This window comes from Lepisosteus platostomus, chromosome 10 (genome assembly GCF_059453375.1).
Source record: "Lepisosteus platostomus isolate fLepPlt1 chromosome 10, fLepPlt1.hap1, whole genome shotgun sequence".
Taxonomy (NCBI): Eukaryota; Metazoa; Chordata; class Actinopteri; order Semionotiformes; family Lepisosteidae; genus Lepisosteus; species Lepisosteus platostomus.
In genome coordinates this window covers 22,353,848-22,376,125 of record NC_142620.1, presented here as the reverse complement: position 1 = coordinate 22,376,125, position 22,278 = coordinate 22,353,848, and the positions used below count along the sequence as shown (strand labels likewise).

General features: G+C 39.2%; 1 protein-coding gene across 2 annotated transcripts in view; it reads left to right on the top strand.

Moving 5' to 3' along the window:
• Positions 1 to 22,278, top strand: part of slc8a3 (solute carrier family 8 member 3) — a 146,053-nt gene that overhangs the window by 96,589 nt on the left and 27,186 nt on the right. For both annotated transcript variants that reach the window (XM_088648820.1, XM_088648819.1), the window contains exon 3: positions 1,124 to 1,230. In XM_088648820.1, coding sequence (XP_088504946.1) covers positions 1,124 to 1,230 — 107 coding nt within the window. The remainder of the gene's footprint in view (positions 1 to 1,123; positions 1,231 to 22,278) is intronic.

Sequence of the window (22,278 nt, the reverse complement as noted above, 5' to 3'; positions counted from 1 at the left end):
ACAAACCCTTGATCACTCAGGAAAGAATGAAACAGGTAGACATGGTCCTCATCCATGACACATCCAGCTACAGAGTCATTTGTTTTTGGCATATATGATGCTCCATGCTGCCTGACAGGAGAGTTGGTTCTGATTGAAGTAGCAGCAGGACTTCCACTGACATCACTGCAAGCCTGCAGGCAGCAAGAAAGTCACACGAGTCGCTTCTGAGTTCTCAGAAGAAAGAGACCATCTAATCCAGGCCTTACGCTGGAGCTTCCCTTGTGACACTGCACCATCACTGGGGGATTCTATCAAATCTGGCTATGGACGTGACACAGACTCAGATCAGTGATATTAGTCTTCTTTGTGCCTGTGCAGTTTCTGAAGTTTGGATTTCCTCATATTATACCATCCGGTGTGCATGGATTTTAATGTGCTGGACTATTGCTTTTGTCAATAACTTCTAAGGTGTCTGCCTAATAAGTGCCTCCAAAGTCCAGGAAATGTGAGATGTTGGGATCTTGAGTGCCGAAGCATATGGGGAATTCTGCACCAGATCAACACCTCATTTTATGATGCTGTTACAGTATATGGTTCATTGATGTCCAATTTTGATGTTTTGATTAAATAAGTAATTAAAGTTTCTTTTCCAGGTTTGGTCATTGGTGTGCCTGCATACAGTATATTTTCTGAAACCTTATTTTTCATATTTAAAAAGTAGAATGTTAAATTGCACTTTGGTCACAGGGCATGATGAATCTTGTGAGCAGTGTGACTTCCTTCTCTTTTCCTTTTACCAAACGGTCAGCTGCGCCTTTCCTCCCTGTGTCGAGGAGCAAGCTTGAAGAGAACCCAAAGCCGTGTTATGGCAGGGAGAGGGGTGAATGTCCGTCTTTTCTAATTGCACAGCAAGGAAACACCTATCCACATGTGCTTGGAGGAGAGCAATTTTCAGGGCTGTGTGCTCCAAAGTAATCACAGGAGGGGTACTGACCTTTGGCCTTTAACCTTTCACCTTTGACCCTTTCACTCCTCTCCTCTCTCCAGAAACACGTGTGCACTTTACCTGGTTTTCTCTTTGTGACCTTCTTGTTTTTTTCTTTCTTTTCCCCCCTTTTCTTTTCTTTCTCTGCTTTCACAGCAAAACAATTCAGGTGAAAATTATTGACGACGAGGAGTATGAGAAAAACAAGAACTTCTATCTGGAGCTGGCCGAGCCCCGAATGGTGGACATGAGTTTGCAAAAAGGTGCAGTAAGGGGCTGCCCCCAGAAGGCTAACACTCTTCTTCCTCTCTCTGCTGTCTTCTACCTTTCCCCTTCTGTCTCTTGCTGCTTGACACCCAACAACACTCTTCTGCCATACTCTGTCACTTGGAGGGTTCCTCCCCTAGATGGTAATATGGTACTGTGTGACCCAGCAGTTAGGCCTGGCAATCTGCTAGAGTGTACCAGTACAGGAATAAACTAGGGTGGATGAGCAGGGATCATGGGTAGGGTCAGTGTGTTTGACGTCCAGTGCCCTTTTATGTTAGGAAAAATAAGATTATTTTAAGTATAATTGTTGCTCTTAGTTCTATATTAGTTATAGCAAAGTTAGTTGAATGTATTTCCTAAAAAAGTATTTTGAAATACAGTAGAAGGTAATTCAGACTTCAACCCTCTTAAAATGCTTTTAACAAGTGTCAGCAAGGCTTTTCTGTATGTGAGTCCAAAGATAGAAGTATATGCGGTTTTGACCAATTATATTTGGCAGTAATTGAAACTACATTCTCCTATTGTGTAAACTAAAATGTTCAGCATTTCTGTCTACAGATCAGAAGGCTTCACATCAAGATATACTAGGAGCGATGTATAAAATGTCTCCTTAAGTCTTTTAGTGAATGATACACAACTGCATGTATTAAGCAAAACAGGTTTCAAATAGAAAATGCAATTTGTTTAAAAAGTGTAAGCAATCTTGTAATTTAGTTATCTGGTTTGGCTGTATACAGGAACCGTCCGACAGCCTGAAGATGGATCAAATGTATTTGTAAAAGCTTGTGAGCAATTGGCTTAAGTGCTTAATTGCTCTGTCTTTAGAAATAATAGATATCTTTGCATTTTTAAAGAATGATACCTAACAAAAAGGATATATCTTTCATTCACTATCTAGAATATATCCTAATTGTAGTAAAAATAAAAATGTCAGACATTTCTGAATTAAATACTAATAGAAAGTTTATTATAAAATCAAATAATTTCCTGTTAAGCATTTACAAGTTGATATGGACATGCACTGTCTGTGACAAAGCTAATATTTAAACTATTTTTTAAAATAGTTCATATTTTAAAACATTTGTCAGCAGTGTTATTTCAATTTTTATTTTTTAGATTTTCAAAAATATGTTTCTATTTAAATGGCTTCATGCCCATGACAATCATCATCCATCAAAGATTTTGTTTTAATGATGATTTAGGTTTGTTTTAATTGGCTAGGATTTATGGATTGTCATTAAATGAAATAATTAAATTGTTAAGTTATGTTGTTAAACTTTTAGTGATTGTTATTAGTCTTCATTATTTCAAGGATGAGGCAACACCAATCCATCTTAAACAAAGTAATACTGTATTAAAATTATTGCCCATTATTAAATGTCATGCAGTATATTATTTATTGTTGCAATACTAGTATTCTGTGAGCTCTGCTCCATTTTGGTACAGAACGCAGTTAGTTACTATTACATGCAGAAACCACTATTAAAAAATACTGTAACATGTTGCAGAAATGGTAGGAGAGAATATGTAAAGCCTTTAGTTGGCATTGAGTCTAAAGCAGTTTTAATCCTCTGCACAGATGAGAATAAAGCCTTACTATAGAGAAGTAGAGAAGACATTGGAAGAGTTATTTAATCTCATGCAAGTACAAGTACAATATATGTACTGTTTTTTATTTAACAGAGGACTTTGTACTATGAGCAGCAACTAAAGAATGTTTTCAAACAAGAGGAGGATATTCTGTCTTTCTAGCTCATTAGGTTTGCTAGTAGCTCATTAATCCAAGGATCTCCTCCAGTCATTTTTTGAAAACAAAAGACAGGATACTGTCCTTGACATCTTGTTCCAGACTTCCACAAAGTCAAGAACAAGTTCCGTTACATAACATAATCCCAGTTTATGCAATGAAAAATAAGGATTTCACAGGTGACTGTTTCTAAATCACACAGTAGAGTAACCAGAGCGATCAAATGAAGATAGGAGATACTTTGTGACCTACTGATATAAGAAGTGTAGGGGATATAATAAGCAATGCTGTAGATAAAGAGCAAGATAATTATATGGATGAATATCAAATTCATCACCTGAAAAAAGGACAAATGCATAGTAAGATGTTTTTCAGTAGTTTGGCCAAATTCTAATAACAAAATGGGCCAACAAATAAAGGAATAGTGTTAACTTAACACACAGGTGTTAAATTGCCTGATTGAGGAAAGTCAGAGCTGTCACACCCTTCTTGCTTATGAGGAATTAACTAAGTAGGCAGCTGCAAAGAGTGAAGTTGGGGTGGATGGAGGGGTGATAGAAAAGATGTGCACAGAGTTTTGAGCAGCTGATGAGTATTCATATGAAGGAGAACAGAACTGCAAGATAAGAATCTGACCTCCTTCTGAACTGGTAAATAACAGCATTTGTAGTAAACAAATCGAGCAGAGTTGTGAGAAGGAACTGTAGGTTCTGAAAGGTTATCAGGTTAGTACTGTACTGATGTCTGCAGGTTGCGGGATTGGAATCGGAGACAAAAGAGGAAGAGGTAGTAGGTGAGCAGTGAAGAGACAAGGGTTTTGATTTAAGAGCCTCAAGTTTAGAATTATTGTTGTCCATATCTGGATACATCCCATTCGTTATTTCCATTGCTGATTGAGGTATGGATGAAACATTTGCAAATGCAGGAAATCACAATGGGTTGTTCACACTTTTCTTAAGAAAACAACCTTAGCTGTGTTGTGTTGTGTGCAATATTTCTACTTGATGAACTACAGTACACACATTTTAAATAATGGTAGGATTTTGAAAGATAGTACTTTCAACTTAGTTTCACATGTCTCACTCGCTGGAAGTCAAAGATAGTGTGTGCATGTCTAAATTAAATTCATTAGTTAATAATCAGACACATCCAGTAAATTGATTTTTACTGCCATTGTAGCTGCATGTTTGAATTTGTCCCAATCTACAGCCTTGGCTCCAACAAAAGAGAGGCAACATGTGACCCACTTGGACCTGGGATTGCTGCTAGTAAGACAAACTAAGCTTCTTGCTTCTTCTTAGATGTCTTGCTATGTCAGCCTTTTCATGATAACTTAAAAAATACCGCAGTGGATCTCAACCAATTAGCGTCACTTCCAGCAGTACTATTACCATATTCTCGTTGATCTCATCAGATCTAGAAGCTAAGCAAGGCTGGGCTGGTCAGTACTGGGATCAAAGACCTCTAAGGAAAACCAGGTAGTTGTTGTAAGTAGTGTTGGTGGACCAGTAGGGGTTGCTGTAGGAGTGTCATCCTTTAGATGAGACATTAAACTGCCATCCTTAATACTTTATCAAGAAACATCCCATGGTGCTTTTCCAAAGGGCAAAGATGTTTATCCCAGTGTCCTAGCAAACCTCCACTTCGGGCTCATGGAAAGTGGCTTTTAGTTTCAGTTACTCACTTCTTACCTGATGTGCTATATAGTGGGGCTAGTGGTACATTATGGATGCTGCACTGCAGTGGATATTATATACAGTATAAAGCTCTTTGAGAACTCTTGAAAAATCCTATAGAAATACAAAGAATTCTCACCAATTTACTGTTACATGTTTGCACTAAAAACCAATTATTACATTAGTTACATGTATTATAAAAGACTATATGATGTACATTCAGACCTATTGTGATTAATATTCAAGTATATATGCTCTCCAGCTGTATTTTGTTGTTTAAGATAATTTAGGTCAGTCAAATAATGACTTTTAAAGACAAAACTACTAAGTATGTCTTAGATTTCTCTGTTTCCCTCAGATTTTCTATATACTGTAGTAGCTTTTCATTGAAATGTCATTTTGTGAGAAGACCTGGAAAACATTAGGCCATGACAGAGAAATCCTGTCTTAAATACTGCAGGTTCAACACTGAATGATCACAAACCCAGGAAAAACTAGGAACTAGGAAGTGCTGTAACTGCAATGCAGTGTGGCTGGAAGTTCTTAATGTGGTACACTGCACAGTAGATCTTAACGTCTTGAAACTTTCATCCTGCATGGCGATATTATTTACCATCAGGTTAATTTAGAAAAGCTGACAGTTGATTATTACAGCTACACTTCCTAGGGCAAAGATAAAGAGGTCGTTTCTTCTGTTTACTGTAAATGTACAGTATGCATAAAGACTCAATCAGTCAATGTGCTCTCATTCACAGTCTCAGTGTGAAATCTGTAATGACAAAATCAGACCATATGGACATCCAGTGTGTTCTGAAGGGGCGTTTATGAAAAGATGGAATTGACAGAGAGAAAGCTTAAAACCTTCAGGTAATTCAGATCTGTTAACATGGAAACAGTTTCTGCAGGATGACCCTCAGCGTGGCCGATTAGTAGAGTTTATGAGACCAGAAATGCTCCCGTCTGTGCTTGGACTTTTGTAAGTGACCAGTCAGATCCAGTCAGTGATGAGGAATTAAGGAGAACTAGGCCTAGTCACAACTTGGATAGGAGACATCACAGGACTCTCACATCTCCCCCCTACCAACAGAAATTCCAAACTAATGCCTCCCTTGTGGTAAAGAAGAACACCAGCAGCGGTGCTAATTAATTTCACCTCCTAGATCCACATGCTTCGCTTTTGCTTTTCAAATCTGCCCCTGAGACACAAGTCACATACTGTAGCTTGTGTATCTGTTTAAATAGCCTTACAAGACCAGTTTACAGACAAAGATTTAATACAAGTGTGACAGCAACTTCACCTTCCTTTGGACCATTCTAATCACCTGGCAAGGGAACTCTTCTTATGGATTCTGCATAGGGGACCACTTATCATTAGAATTGCAGCACTCCTGCAGCCATTATCCACTGCTTGTGTAATAAATCAAATATCAGCAACCTGGCATTATTTGAAATGGAGCATTTGTCACAAGGTAAGTTAGGTAGACGACAGATTCATAATGTTGCCTGTTTTTCAGGAAAATATATACTGTATTGGTTTATATATAGCCCACTACACTAGGTATTAAAATAAAAAGTAGGTTATTATTTTTAATGTTAGAAACACACATTTGTGTTAGAAAGTTTTATCATGATAAAATACTATATTATTTTTTGTATGTAATGCACAATCTCATGTTTAAAATTAAGTGACACCAACTTTTTTCCTAACTGGCTTACAACTCTTGGGTCCTGGGTTTGACTCCAGGTTGAGTACCTTCTGTGTGGAGTCTGCATGTTCTCCCTATATCTGTGTAGGTTTTCAACAGGTGTTCCAGTTTCCTCCCACCTTCCATACATGTGCTGGTTAGGTTTATTGTTATCTCCGATTTGCTGTGGTCTTTGTAAGTGCCCATTGTTAACAGTCTGTACATATTACATTTAGCCAAATGTATCTGATATTTGGATCTGAAGATGGTGAAATTTTCTCTTCAATAAAAAGAATTAGGCATTGTTTAATATTTTGTAGACCAAATTGCTAGAATAATGTCTATGAGTGGCAAGAAAACTTGCTTAAATTCTTTCACACTTAATTGGTTATGCAGTTAGACCTGTTATGCAAAATGTAACAACTTTAATAAAACATATCTTTTAAGACATGACGCAATGTACAATTTTTTTAAAATAGATATGTGATTTATTTCACATTGTCAAAGAGGGTATGTTGTTGGTGATAAGGAACCCTGGATTTAAAAAAGCCTAACCAGTAGATCATCATCAGACAAAAGACAAATCTGGAAGAAAGCACTATTAACTGAAAGTTTTAAGGGATAGAGGTTAATATACTGTACAATTAACCCTGAAAGTCATAGTAATAGTTATGGCCTTTTACTTTAGTGAAAGTAAAGTAGACATATAGTCACCAGGAAGAGTGCATAACTACCTTTTAGCCCTACAAACATTTTCCTTATCACCCCTGACTGTTGAAGGTCCTCTTAACAGTTAATGTCAAACATCCTACTATCCTAACACAGTGCCCTGAGTAAGTAAAAAAATAGGCTAGAACGTCAAAGCTGCTCAACAACCCCTTTCCAGCTTCCTCCTTTGATCGTAATAGGATATCTTAGTTAAATAATGGTTAAAAAGAGCCTGATGGTGTCACAGAGACCCAGCTCCTGGGTTGATCGGCATAGTGTCAGGGAGATCTGTAAATTCATCTACAGCTGGTCGTCCACAAAGCTGACATTTTTCCAGAACATTGCAACAGTTTGTTGTCAAGAGAATTTGAGCTCTACAAGAGAAAGTCAAATTGGCGCAGCAGTTCAGTGATTAACATTTGTACTATACATCACTGCACCGGAGACCTGGGTTCAATTCTGGACCTCTAGTTCTGTCTGCTTGGAGTTTGTATGTATCCCCCCTTTTTGCCTGGGCTTCCTCCAGGCGCTCCTTTTTCTTCCCAAAGTTCAAAGACATACTGGTACTGTAGGTTCGTTGGCTTCTGGGAAGGTTATTCCTGCTGAGAGTGGGTGCATGCCTGTGTCTGTGTCTGTGTGTGCCCTACAAAGGACTGGTGAACCCATTCCACCTTGTGGCCATTACTTGCCAAGATAGGCTCATGCTCCCCTGCAAGAACAGATGGATGGAAGAGAAAAGTCAAAGATTTTACATTACGAGCAAAGACTCGTAAATGTGTGAGGTTGATCTTTAACAAATAAGCCAAGCCAATGACTGGGACACAGGCCGAGCCTGCACAGGAGTCAGAGAAAGTTCTTGAGGAATACATAGTACATAAACTATGGTCATTGGAGTGTGTGATACCCTGTAGGCCTCTGAGGATGAAATGAAATTGGTTCTAAATCATAAATCTCGTCTGCGCTGTTAATCCAGAATGGTATGATGTAATGAAAACACATTTTTTTTGCCCTGTCTATGAGTGAAACAAAGTTCTGTGAAATACTAGTATATTAATCACAATCTCCTTTGTGGTAGCAGTATTTTAAAGCGCATCAATGAATAAATTATTTATCTTGCTTACATTTCTTCAAAAAAATGTTTATTTAGATACGCTTTAATTTAATTTGATTTGAATCTGAAAATAGAATTTCCCCAATAATTTGATATAGTTATTAATTATAGCAGTAACATTTAGGACATCCCAAACAATCTCAAAGTGCCTTGCAGATAGAGAAGGCTCGCATTCTGCCCCAGCAGTTCTTCTACTCAGCAGATATGGTGGTCAAGCAGGGTTTTACTTGGCCAGTTAAAAATCCGATGAGAAAATTACTGCACAAGATTGAGAAATACTGACCTGCAGTTTAGGTAGGTAATCAGGGCTGGAACTCGAGCTCTTGAAAAGTGCCATCAGGATCTTTAATGACAATGAGTAATTGGCACCCCTTCCAGCTTCTCAGAAAAAGTTTCGTTTTGGCCCTGTCGAATTAGTGAGGTATCCATCTTTTCCAATTCTCGGTACGAGAGGTTAAAGAATGTAGTTTCATGCTCGCAAACTTTCTGTCCCTCAGTATTGCTGAACACATTGCTTCTGCAACTGTAGCACATGACACTGCATCTGTAGACAAACATGTTGCTAAAAACAACCCTGATCACTGATGTGGTTTAGGTAAGGAATCAGTAAAACCACTATGTGAAACCTACAGTACTGTATAGAATGTACAGCCCAGGTTGAAAGGTTCAACACTGATCCCTGCTCCTACCCTATCTCTTCTCTTTTCCGATATGGTGCAGCAATCACGGATCTTTGGCAGTTGTCTTCCCCTGAAAGGACCAGCCATGTGACAGAGGAGTGGGAGGGGGGTAGTGTTGCTGTCTCTGCCTCTCACTAATGGCTTTCTGGGCTGAAGGTTGGACGTCTGCCTGCTGTTGATGGGGAAACAACTGTGCAAGTGCTCATGGGGTTTGAGACAGCGGCTCTCTGTCTCTCAAAAAAGCCCGCGACGCAACAGCCTGCACTTTCCTTTTTTTCCTCATTTATTCACTTTTCTCTCTGTCTTGTTTTATTTTCTCGTGTCACTGCAGGAAGACTATAATGGTCAAAATAGTAGACGCGGAAGAGTACGAAAAACGAGAAAATTTCTTCATTGTGGTCGGTGAACCGAAATGGCTGAAACGAGGAATATCAGGTCTGAAGGGGAGTGGAAAGGCAGAGTCCTATGATCTTTGTTCAGGGATTCTTTTAAGTTTTCCAATTCATTTTTTTAACCTCCAAAGATCTGCAGAAAATTGATTTTATATATTTATTTTTCATCCTTAAGCACTGTCATTATGGCAGTCTTGGGGGACAGGGGTCTTCCTTAATGTTGCACAAAAAGGTCCTGTCTGCCACCTGTTGCAATTTACTTTTAAAGTTACTTTCACTACATCAGTGTAAAGACTGAATAATATATTTTTGTTTCATTCAGCACTTCAAAGTAAGATTACAGGTTCCTGTACATTGGAGGACATTTTAGTTGCGGTTTAAAATTATTTCCTCTGGTCTATTCAGCATAATCTCAGCAGACTATGCACTAATAATGCAGGGTATAATTGTCTACAAATCATGATGAAGGATTGTGAAACCAAGTATTGTAGTTAATATTTAACTACAATAATGTTGATTTTTGGAAGGATTGTCTATATACAGGAAGCATTCAGCCTTGTAATTTAATGAAAGAGGAATCTGTGTAACTGCAGATTCTGATACAAAAAAAGAAATTCACATGCCGTTCATACAGTGACTGCATTAAGCGCTTTAGTGTCTCACAAATTTGCTTCTGGGGTGTTGGCAGGTAGCAGATTTTGACTGATCAGTGCAGAAAGAAAACCTGATTAATTAGAAACAGATAGTCAGGTATGTTTCTGTTCAGGGTAACTGTAATGATTTATGCATTCCATTCATTATAAAAAAGGAATTTGCAACAGATTGTGTGTGGGGCCATCACTAGTGCAGTGATTAATGATTTTATCGTAAATCTGATACTTTGCTGTCAGAGATGGTGGTTTTACTGTGTACATTGCCAGCCCTCCTATCCAGTGCTCTGGGATCACAGCTCCTACTACTCCTACTACTAAGTCCTACTACTGTGGTCGGTAAAGGAATTTCAACCAGCAACGTGGTCTTGGAATATTCCAAACTTTCACTCCTCCACTCTCCACGTGTTCCCTGTTTATTTCATAAATTATCTGTTGTATAGCAACTTGTTCAGCGTATGCTTCCTCTGCACTGTTAGGGTATTAATATGTCCCTTTGCTGTTTCCACCCAGAAACACATTTCTCTTTCTGTCCCATCTGGATCTGATTCATGCAGTTCTTTATTTAGTATGAAACTGTCTCTAGTTGCAGTCTTCCATTCTCCTTTACATTTGTGCAGCCTTGTTGTTATAAACACTGGAGCGATTTCGGGTTTCCCTTTTTAGCAGCAGTGTTGCCTTAAAGCACATAGACATTCAAGCAAGCAACAGGGAGGAAAGCGAAAAAGCTTTTACTTTACCCAATAGCTGTAAATCATAAAGACCCAGTCTCAGAAGTGATTCTTTGTAAAAAAATAAGCTGCCATACCTGCATTTCTTACCACGTCATGTAATGTATAAAAAATCAGCCTATTTACAGTAATAGACCAAAGTAGATAAATGCACAGGAAGGGTCATTAACGTGAATAAACTGAATACACCCAGAATGAGCATAGCAATATTATCTAGGATGAGGTCTTTCAGAATATTTAATATTGCAGTGCAGTGTTTTCTGCGTAGCTTAGATATATTAGCTATTTGCCATGCTTTTGAGTCTAGTGATTTATTTTGGTTAAAGTTCCATTTGTGTACCTCATTATCATGAATAAATCTGTTCCACTCACAATTTGCAATACAGTACAGTAAATGTCTATTGGTGAGCATACCAAATAATAATCACTGCCTGCATTAGAAAGGCTAGTATCCCAAGAAACAACTCACCAGATTTACAAAATGTTTTACTCTCGGCCTTTCATCGTTTTTGTGATTTTGGGCTGAAGCTCAACCCTGATGTCCAATGTAAAGGTGACCCAGTGGACATTTGCTGTACAGACTGAAGTGGCACAGTAGCCCAGAAGATGTTTCTCAGCTTTTCTCTATTCAATTTGACATTTTACTAATATAATTGAAAATCAGTTTAATTTAATTAAAAGAAACCAATCCAGGACGTTGAGAATCAAAGTCTGGAGGAAACTACAGTGAATCAGTGTTAGAACATGCTGCCAGAGGTACCTACTGGAGTGTGCAGCAGGCAGGCTTAGATAGATGCTAGATTGTGTTGCCAGTCGGCCTTCTCAGCACTTGGCGTACCACAGAGCTGAATACTGATTCCTCTCACCACATGCTCTGCTAATAAGGGTCATTTGTTCAGCTTAGAATGTGGTAAGAATTCCTGGAGCAACAACATTTTCTGTCAGTTGTGGGTTATTAAACAGGGTGGCAATGTACAAAGTAAAACAAATCTGCTTAGATTTTCTCCCATTCCATTATCAGAACTTGTGCCCAACCACTAAAACAGCTACTATTCGGAGAACCCCTGCCTGGAAGGGCGAAAAGAGACACACTCCTGCTAGAATTTGGAGTGCAATGTAGGAATACCCAATAAAACACCATACCTTCATCTTTCGGTGAAGCTAAATTCCTGTTTCCAACATTTTTGGAATTACATTTTGATTTGGGGGGTATTTTTTTGTTCCTGCCAGGATCTAGTTGTTGTTTTTTTCCCCCCTTTTGGTTCTGCACTTCTCCTCCTGTATTCCTACTCTCACCCTGTTTCGGTCATCGGTTCTTTGCGTGGTCCTGTGCCGTCTCTGTGTCCCATTGCCTGTGCCCCATGCTGTTCGTTCATCTTCATTGACGTACCCGTTTCGCTCTCCGCTGCTGGCCTGCCCTTGCATGGCTTTCTCACTGTCAATGGCTTTGCTTCCTTGCTTCACTTAGAATCTAATGTGGGAAGTTGTGTCCACTTGGCTAAACCCTTGCTCTTGAACCACGATCATTTCAGTTTGTTTTTATATTCCACACAGCTAGAATATTTCCATTGCTTGGCAGCAATCGAATTTGGGAAAAATTCTGGAACTGATGTTAACGAACACTTACAGTGGGAAGAGGTGCAGAGTAGGTTGAACTGCCATGCTTGAATGATTAAAAAGAGAAGGATATATCTTATACACAAGGGCTTCAGTGATTTTAAAATAATTTTGTTTGGATGTTTCTTGTGTGCAGCAAAAAAAGCTTCCATTTCCACAGAGTAGCATGTTATTTTCATAATGAGACTTGCTCCCCTGTGAGCAAAACACAAATCTTTATAAATTTCTTAAATTGTCCACAATTGCCTTCTGTTTTATACCTCTTGTTTTTTGGAATCATGAAAGATTTATGTGGCTCTCATTGATAATACTGGAAATTCATTGGCATCCAAGAAGCCAGAGGATGTTATGTTGTGCACGATTCTCTGGCCAACTTAAATTCACCTCACTCAGTAATAGTTCAATAAATTGTGCACCATTGTGTGGTGACTCTTGATCAAAGATGCCTGTAGTTTGCCTAACCTACACTTCACTTTACAGTTCAGTAAAATTGTAATTACGACAAAATACGCTGACAAATATAAAGGCATAGCTTACATAATACTTTGGCAGTAATGCGCCTCTCTGAGGAAATGACAGCTCTGGCTAAAGATCAGCCCTGTCTTATCTCCCTCATTACCAGGAATGAGCCAGAGAGGCAGTTGCAGGGGTAAAGTTGTGGTGGAGGAAGGGGGGCAAAGAGCTGTCAGCAGTCAGGGAGTATTTATATGCAGGAAAGTGGAAGTGCAAGATTAGACCTCCTTCAGAAGTTCTGTTAAATGACACCATTTCGAGCAGACAGCTCAATACCACAATACTTGTGGTACTAATGAAGCTCGAAGAAGCTGCAAACTTCTGTAAACTCTCAACACACAAAAAATGTTTTTTAAAGGAACCAGCAAGATTATTTAAAAGTTTTCAGGTGTCAATGCTTCTGATATTTACAAAATTAGGTAAATAAAGGAGCAAAGATGAATGTCTGGGCAGTAAATAAAAATAATATCAATATTTCTCTCGCTGTACTGCTATTCTTTATAAAATGGTCTCACCTGAAACAATTGGTTTCTAATCCTCATGTACCTCACATTATGGTTTGCAAAGCAGTGAGTGTCAGTGGCAGCATTTTGTGGCACACTCACCAAGAGCACTTACTGAAGATGTGCATCCTCCTTTTTTGTGTTGCCTTAAACTGGGTCCAGTGTTTCTCTGATAATACACAAAGCTGTGATTTTGTCAGGAGCTGCGTACAAATGACATTAACTTTGCTTAAACCTTAATTAGCCAAATAGTCTGTTTAACATCCAGAGCCGTGCCTGAGACACATTTATTTACCAAGAAAGCACTCCAATGCAAAAAATGTCATGTTTGCATTCAGCCACTTTCAGCATGAAAAGACTGGAATTGATAACCAGCAATTCCCAAACCTCTGCATTGCATATGAAACAAGTACTTCACAAACATCTGCTATTGTTATATTTCAAGATTTAAAACAACTTTGCTGTTGTTAATTCCATGTTCATGATTTTTTCCAACACCATGAAATTTAAGAATAAGTGGAACTAAGTCATTCTGAAATGTTATGACCGTGACATTTCCGAAACAAAAAAGTTAATGAATTTGGTAAAGCCCTCGTCATGTCAAACAGATATATTAATGACATTTTCAAATTACATAATAATGTGTCACTTCTCCTCAGTCATTTTTGTACAGGAATCTCATCACTGGCTTCTTGAACTAAGTAATTTGAAATAGGTGAATGGAATTATTGAAACTAGCATGATTATGTTGCTGTTTCAACAAACAAACAAACTTTTGAGAATCTTGTGTGCAGAACATGAAGAAAATGTGTGCAACATTTTTAAATGTGTAGTGATTCATAGCCGTTCAGGGACGCCAAATATGTAACGTTGCCATAGCCAAAATGTAATGTAGTGGCTCTCTGAAGGCACCAGTTCTGTAGGGTTTGGGCATTTACTGAGACAATTATTAATTGTAGCAGTAAATCACAAAGTTGATTCTTTTGATGGCTTTAGAGTCCAACCATGCGACATAACTCAAACAACGCACACACACAGGTACTAATACACGAGGATACATTTATTAATACATAGAATATGCCTTAAACTAACAGATCTTATCGAGAGGGTTATCAGAATACAAAAGATATATATTCAATCAGTTACGAAGTGTTACATATATCAAGAGGACATACGTTCAGTATATCATTCATTAAGACCGTTTCATAAATGAACTTGGTTATAACTTCTACATTAGATACTCGAAACAAGTACATAACTCTTAGGAATTAAATTGATATCAACTGGTTGGGATAACAATTGAATTCTTGAGCTGTAATGCATTGAAGTTGAATACTCATCCAATCTTTGGGGATTCAGATCTCCTGCGGGCACAAAGAAACAGTTGCAGGCTGTTGCTGTCCAATCCGCGCTCTCTGGCTCGGTGCCAGGCTGTGCTGTGCGGCTCGCGACGGTGCGTTGCTGATGCTCACTGACCGGCTAGTTAGTGTTGGCTTTAACTAGCAAAGTTTGTGCACAGGAGAAAAGATGACTGTGGGTCCCAGCAAGTCAGGAAGAGGACCGGTTCGTTCCTAATGAAGAGCTAGTTCTGAATAGTGATTCAGCTGTCCACAGTTCCGACCTGTTCACGAGGCCTGCTGCTGGTTACTCTCTGGCAACCTCCACTCTAGACTCTTAGAACAAAGGAAAGTTCTGGCACTCGGACACACTGGCCGTTCCGTGGTTGTCCGGGCTGAGTCTCAGGATGGTCAGGATGCGCGCTGCGAGGATGTCCTGCCCTTGGGAGCCTTCTGCTCCTGGGCCGTCCTGCCCTGGAATTCTCCTTTGAATTCCCTTTAGAACAGTCCACAGAATCCTCTCCAGAATCCCTTCTGAATCTTGTTGAATCTCTGTGTTGCCTGTTTTTACCTGGAGGAACTTCAGCTCATTGATTGGCTGAAAGTTCCATGGGCATCAGAGTCCCACGTGGGTTACTCGGCCCTACCAGTCCCTGATTGGTTGATCAAGGTGAGATATGAGTCACTTACTCCTGACACATAGGAATGCAATCCAGATGTCCAACTCGCACTCCCTAGACAGATAGGCGCCAATGGATGACCATTGATCATGATAGCCAGGCTTAGCTAAGTGCATCCCCCTTTGGGAGCTGGTTTCTTATCACAAGAAAACATCTTAAATCAGCTTGCATGAATTATTTCTCTGTGGCTGCACCACAGAGATGAACAGAGAAATGAGGCCTAATTTGGGAAAGCTCAGAAACACTTAATTCTGCCTTATTAATAAGCCTCACCGCTACAAATGTTTGCTGTGGAGTCCCTCCAGGAATAATCAATTATTTAGTAATTATCAATTAATTAACATGGTAAATTAGTAAGTCAAAAGAAATAAATCCCATTGATATGAAAATAAAATAGAATATAGTCTACTCCAACGCCAGTGTTTTCGAGTAATGTTAAGATTTTGTGGTATATAAGATCATTAGAATATGAATGAATGCAGAGAGAAAATCCAACCAGGCAATAAGAAGGAGAAATCCGTGAGTGTTCATATAAATGAAAGCATAAGTATTACTCCTGGCAGTGACTGAAAATTAAGCTGTCCTCCTTCAATTTCAAAACACTTACAAGACATTAAGAAAACTGTTAACCTCCTGGTTCTGTCTAATGTAAACTATCCCCAGTGGTTCTGTGGTTAAATCAGAGTCTGTATCCTGCAATGATCAGTGGCTGAGAGAAAAATATGAGACTTATGTCAAATCAGTGCATAACATTTTTTAACCAATTGGTATGCATTTTAGAAACAATGCTACAGATTGAGGTGGAAAAAAATAATACTAACAAAAACAAGGTGCCCAGCAACTTCATTCTTTGGCCACCTAATGAGCAATATATATAGTATAGATCCTAGTAAGCTTTGCTTACATTTGAAATGTGTTTAAATCTTAGATATTTCTAAGTTGAATAATTGTTTGAACCCACACTTGGATTTTACATTTCATGAGTCCGGAGATCTGAGGATCCAATTGCAAGCCTCTTACCTGGGCTCTGGACGGCGCTATCACAGAGACCAATAGATGCTATAAACATCTTCTGATAGAATTTGCACATTCTATGGGATTTTTTTTAAAGCAATGCCATTCTCCAGCAGATTCTTGTTTCCTTAGAAAAAGTGAAAGGAAAGGCATGGAAAAACTTTGCTAGCACAGAAAAAATGGATTAAACATGTCAGCTGGGGACAAAGCTTCCAGTCCACTTTAAGAAAAGTTGACAAAAAGACAGCACAGTGCTCATTTTGCATTTCAGAAGATGCTGAGGGATGTTCTTGATTTATAAATAATAGCAGTTATTTTGAAGCTCTTTAATGCTGAATTCTCTAAGATAAAGTATTAGTTTGAAACATCAATAGATTTCAGTACAAACCTAAAACGTAAGCCCTCAGTTTTCCAACTTTAAAAATTCTCTCTTTTTTCCTGAAGGTGCTTAAGGGGTAAGGCATTGTGAAATTAATCTTAAAATTGAGGAGGAATTATTCGAATGTGCCAGAAATCACAAATCATATGATTCATAACTCTCATGAACATTGCTCCTATAAGGCTTAAATTAAGATTACAGATTTGAACGTGAAAATAACTAAACCAATTTTTTACTAAAGATTTTTAGAACCATCGGCTTAGGTTTTATTTTTTTTTAATTGAGAGAGTGTCATGTCGCTCTTGCACATGTTTATTGAAAAGTATTGCACTTTTGCAAGTATTGCAAGATGTTGATGGAAATATATCTGAACAACAACGTCTCTTTAGATAACCAGCCAGCACTGGGCCAATATCAGTTGTTTCTTTATTAGATTTGAATATAATCACGTCCATCAGCCTAGTATTGGCCCAAGACTGTAACCAATATCAGCACTGTACAGAACTTTGCCTGCCAGATTAGTTTCTGGTCCATCTGGTCCTCTAAGGATAAAGCAATTATTAAAAGTGGATGTATGAAATTATGAAAACTATAAATCCACTTTTTGTAAATCTAACCCTTCAAATCACCCTGTTCAATTCTTTGATCTTAAATTATCTGAACATAAACAGCTACAAGAAAAAGAGACTGACCAAACTGATCTTTTTCGTTGAATGGGGGTCAAAAGCAGCATGAGGTCGATCAGTGAGTCGCTGTTGCCTCAGCTGCATCTCACTGTCCAGTAGCAGATGACCTGTTGGTTAACTAGGTATCAGTGTCATTAATCAGAGACCTCAGTGAAACTGTGTCACTTGATTTGTGTAGTTTAGTGCACATGCTTAACCTCTATTGCTGAAAGAGCTGCCTCAGCGGGCACATGTACAGTAGTATGATGTCTGATCATTTTGTATTAGGTCCACTATTAGAAAAAGAAGTCCTGTTCTACTACTGCAGAATGAGCTCTTTTCCATTGTCACCCTTCTTATGTTCAGATGCTAAGGATTTAAAACATCAGTGTTACTTACTGTATGCAACATATCTGCTGATCAGCTATAATAATCTTTTTTTTCTAATAAACAGGCAGAACACTGATACACATCTACTGTACATGCTGAGGGGATACGTTAAAATGATTTTTCTCTTCTGTCAGTATAATCTTTTTGCCATTCGTCATGTAAAATTGAATGGTGATGGTTCTTGCCTGGAACAAAACATTAAATGCTACAAATCTAAACAATGGTGGTAAAAAGAAAAAAAATAAAGGTTTTCTTATGGCATTGTTCACATCTATGTGCAAAACCATCTACAGTACAGTATGTGCTTCACAACAGTGTGGCCTGTACAGGACACAGAAGATAACTACATAAGACAGGTGATGAACAAGATGGAACTACTGTATGTGGTCTGTTTTGTGCATTTTGTTATTTGTAGCCTATTGTTAAAATATATCTTGCATAATCAAAATCATAATGAGTCAACTTTAGTACCTGTGACTGTGTAACAGAGTTTCTTGTTTTTAGTCCTAAATGCACTTCTGTGTAACTTCTGCTTTCTCATTCTCCTATGTCGTTGTCAAGCTTGAAGGAGTCCTTTGGGTTGACATTGTTAGGAAGTCAGGTGCTTTTGTAAGAGACCTTGCAGGTACTGTACGTGACAGACATTTCTTGAGGTATATTCACTCATAAAACATCTCTTAATGAAAATGTCACACATTGAAATAAATATAAAAAGGGGAAAAAAAGTTTAATACTTTAAGGTCATTTATATAGACTCCTGAGGTGAAGGGAAGAAAACTTTTTTTTTTACTTTTTAAAAATTCCTGTTACAGTTGTTTGTGACAAAGGACCACCTTCTTACATAAACAGTGCGCAAAAATGTGCATTTTTGCTCTGTGAATCTTCTTTGGGATTAACAAATTAACCACTAAAGCCTAATAGCAGTGGTATATCTGTGGTATACTGTGTGACACAAATTCCAGTACACTCCACCTGAGCTATTAACAGTTAATATGCACTGGTCTGTTAAAGTGTGTGACAGTCACATCGTGAAAATCCTGTTTGCTGGGGAGGACCTGTAACACATTAAAGGTAACCGAAGTATTCTTACCTCTTCCCATGTGTAAGGCTTCTGAACCACAGAAGCTCATTGGACCAGAGCTCATCCTGGTTTCTGGAGCATTAAGCAGACTAGATGACACATCTCTGGTGTAAAAGTAAAAAAATGAATCACACATTGCATGTGTATTAAAGTGTTTATCTTAGTGAAAAAACTGAAGCCAAAGTTGACCTGGGAAGGTTTGTTCACTGGAAACTGCAGTGTCCTACAGTGTTTGTTTAATAAAAGTGCTGTTGAACAGCAGTGTGAGGAAAAGAGCAGAAACTGAAGGATTAGGCCAGCCTCTCTTACAGAGGAGGACACTGGAACACAGTGGAAGTTCATGGAGCTTTGGAGTGCTGTAAGAGAAATGCAATTACTTTGATCTCAACCAGCAAGTAGAAGCCTTTGCAAAATTCTGATGTTGCAAGTGAATAGAAATGAACAGCTGACGACAACAAAAACTCAATGGATGACTCATTTTTCATGACACATAACTGCTTTAGAATTAACAATCGGGAGAGCAGTTTAATTCAAAAATAACTTAAACTGGAATGTCTGGCATTTGTGGGAGGAGGTTTAAAATAAGATGCATTTGTGTCAAAAGTCAGAAACAGCTAAATGCCCCTGAGCTGTTACTGTAGTAAGAGTGGATAACAAGGCCAAAAACTCAGGTGAATTATTTTGGTATGTCCGCTACATTTGACATTCATTTGGTTGTTGCATGCTCAGAGTTGATGAGTGCAATATATTTCTGTGTTCTAGGAAACAAAGGTAATGAGAAACTTTGTGACTGAATACCAGTCACATTACTGTGGTTGGAAAAGGTATACATAGTAGCATTAAAGCTGACTGCACCAGGGATCAAACCCACATCTTTAGCATTACGCACAGGCTTGATGCAGGGTTGTAGAAAGGCCCAGATCACAAGGCAGAACCCACTGCTAAATGTATCTGTACCAGATCTGGACCATAAGAAAGTTTCTCTGTCCCTGTCTCTGCTGCAGCACATCCCCACAATGAATGACGTGTTCCCTTTTTGTGCCAGTATACCATGTAGGGGAGTTCCCCATAGAAAGCAGCATGCTACACAGTTTTCTTGTTAATACCCAGGCATGGGGTTAACAAGTGGACAGATGACACTTGTAAGTTTTGGGAAATAGAAGAGTGTCAGCAAAGTATTTTTTACCCTATACAGTATATGTGGAGTCTCTGTCGTACACCCCTCCTTTAATTCTCTCCTCCTATTCTGGCTTGATTGCTACACCAGCACACCAACTACACCAGTGGAGCTCAGCTTCGGTCCTCAAGGGTCTTAAAACCAGTCCTGTAGGGTTTAAACCTACAGAGTCTTAAGAGTAAAGACAGGCTTCAACTTGTCCATTAAAGCAAACAATGGGTTCAATTAGGTAATTAAGGACTCAGGTGGAGGGAAAACCATAAATCTTCTGGCCTCTTCAGTAATGGAGCTGTTCCCCCATGCGCTAGATCTTCTACCAGTCACCACAGGGCTCCTGTCCATTCCACAGGGCAGTATCTAGTAATGCAACAGCTTCCTACAGCCCACAGCACAATGTGATCCAAGAGTCTGAATCAGTACAATGACTAGATTGTGCAATCAGTACAGTACAAAAGATAATGGGACCATGGTGCAACATTCCTGGGGCTTTGGGCCTCGCAGAACAATCTCCGCACATTCTACACGAGCAGAGGAGTTCTACATGGACTACAACTCCTGCAACCACTTCTACAAAGGTTCACTTAAACTTTAAGGGAGTATGTAGTCATTTAAAATGAACATGGCAGCACAGTGGCACAGTGGTTAGCATTGCTGCCTCGCAGTGCTGGGACCCTGGGTTCAGTTCTGGACCTGGGGTGCTATCTGTACATTCTCCCTGTGTTCAAGAGGGTTGCTATCTGCATGGGGTATTTCATGTTCACCCTGTGTTGCGTGGGTTTCCTGTGGGTGCTCTGGTTTCCTCCCACAATCCAAAGACATACTGTACTGGCGGGTTAACTGGCTTCTGTAAGATCGGCCCTTGTATGTGTGTGTCTCTCAGCCCTGTAATGGACTGGCATCCTCTACAGGGTGTATCCTGCCTTGGGTCCAGTGCTTCTCAGGATAAGCTCTGGGCCACTGTGACCCTGAATTGTGGTTATTGAAAGTGATGTGATGACATTGATAAAGTGAATATTTCCAGACCCACAAAGCAGTTCAACTAATGCTTCAGTGCAAAACAAATCGAGATGGCTTTCATTCATTTTTTTCCACCACTTTGGCATTAAGTAATGTGTTTTTTAGTGAATTACTTGGGCACCTAGCCATAGGAGCATAAGAAGGGTTACAAATGAAAGGAGGTCATGCAGTCCATCTAGTCTGTTTGGTAGTTTGCAACTAATTGATTCAAGGATCTCATCTAGATACAGTATTTCATAAAAGAAGACAAGGTTTCAACATCAGCAACATAACTGTGCTGCTTAATTTGCACTCCCACAACACTTTGCATAAAGAATGGCCTCCTGATCTTAGTTTTATACGCACTTCAATATAGTTCGTGTTTCACTGTTTATTCTGAAGAAATGCACTGGGTTGGCTTTGTTTCTTTGAGGGTTTTGAATACTCGAGTCAGTTCCGCTCTAAATCTGAGTGGGCTCTTGGCTGAAAAGGCTCAGTTCCTTCAGCCTGTTAGTGTTAAATATTACGTGAAGCCACAGAATGTTTCAGGTAGCCCTTCCCTGGGCTGAACCCAGAGCAGCAACGTCTTTTCTAAAATGTGGTGACCAAAATTGGACACAATAATTTAAATAAGCCCATACTCCTTCATGCCACGATTTTAAGACAGCAGCTTTATCACTCTGCAAATCACAACTGGCAACCCGCTGAAGCTAAGCAGGTGTGAGCCTGGTCAGTACCTGGATGGGGGACCTCCTGGAAAAAACTAAGGTTGCTGCTGGAAGAGGTGTTAGTGGGGCCAGCAGGGGGCGCTCACCCTGCGGTCCATGTGGGTCCTAATGCCCCAGTATAGTGACAGGGACACTATACCGTAAACAGGCGCCATCCTTTGGACAGTCCCAGGGTGTTTCTCGAAAAGATTAGGGGTGTAACCCCGGCGTCCTGGCCAAATTTCCCATTGGCCCTTAGCAATCATGGCCTCCAAATAATCCCCATCTATGAATTGGCTTTATTACTCTGCTCTCCTCCCCACTGATGGCTGATGTGTGGTGAGTGTTCTTGTGCACTATGGCTGATGTCGCATAATCCAAGTGGATGCTGCACATTGGGAGTGGAGGGGAGTCCCCATTACCTGTAAAGCGCTTTAAGTGGAGTGTCCAGAAAAGCGCTATATAAATGTAAACAATTATAATTATTATTAATGTGTCATCCCTTGATTTAAATATCATGATTTTTTGCTTTTTAAACTTTTTTTGCTTTTTTGCTTTTTGCTTTTAGAATAGCTCAGGTTGCCTTCCCTTTAAATAACTGG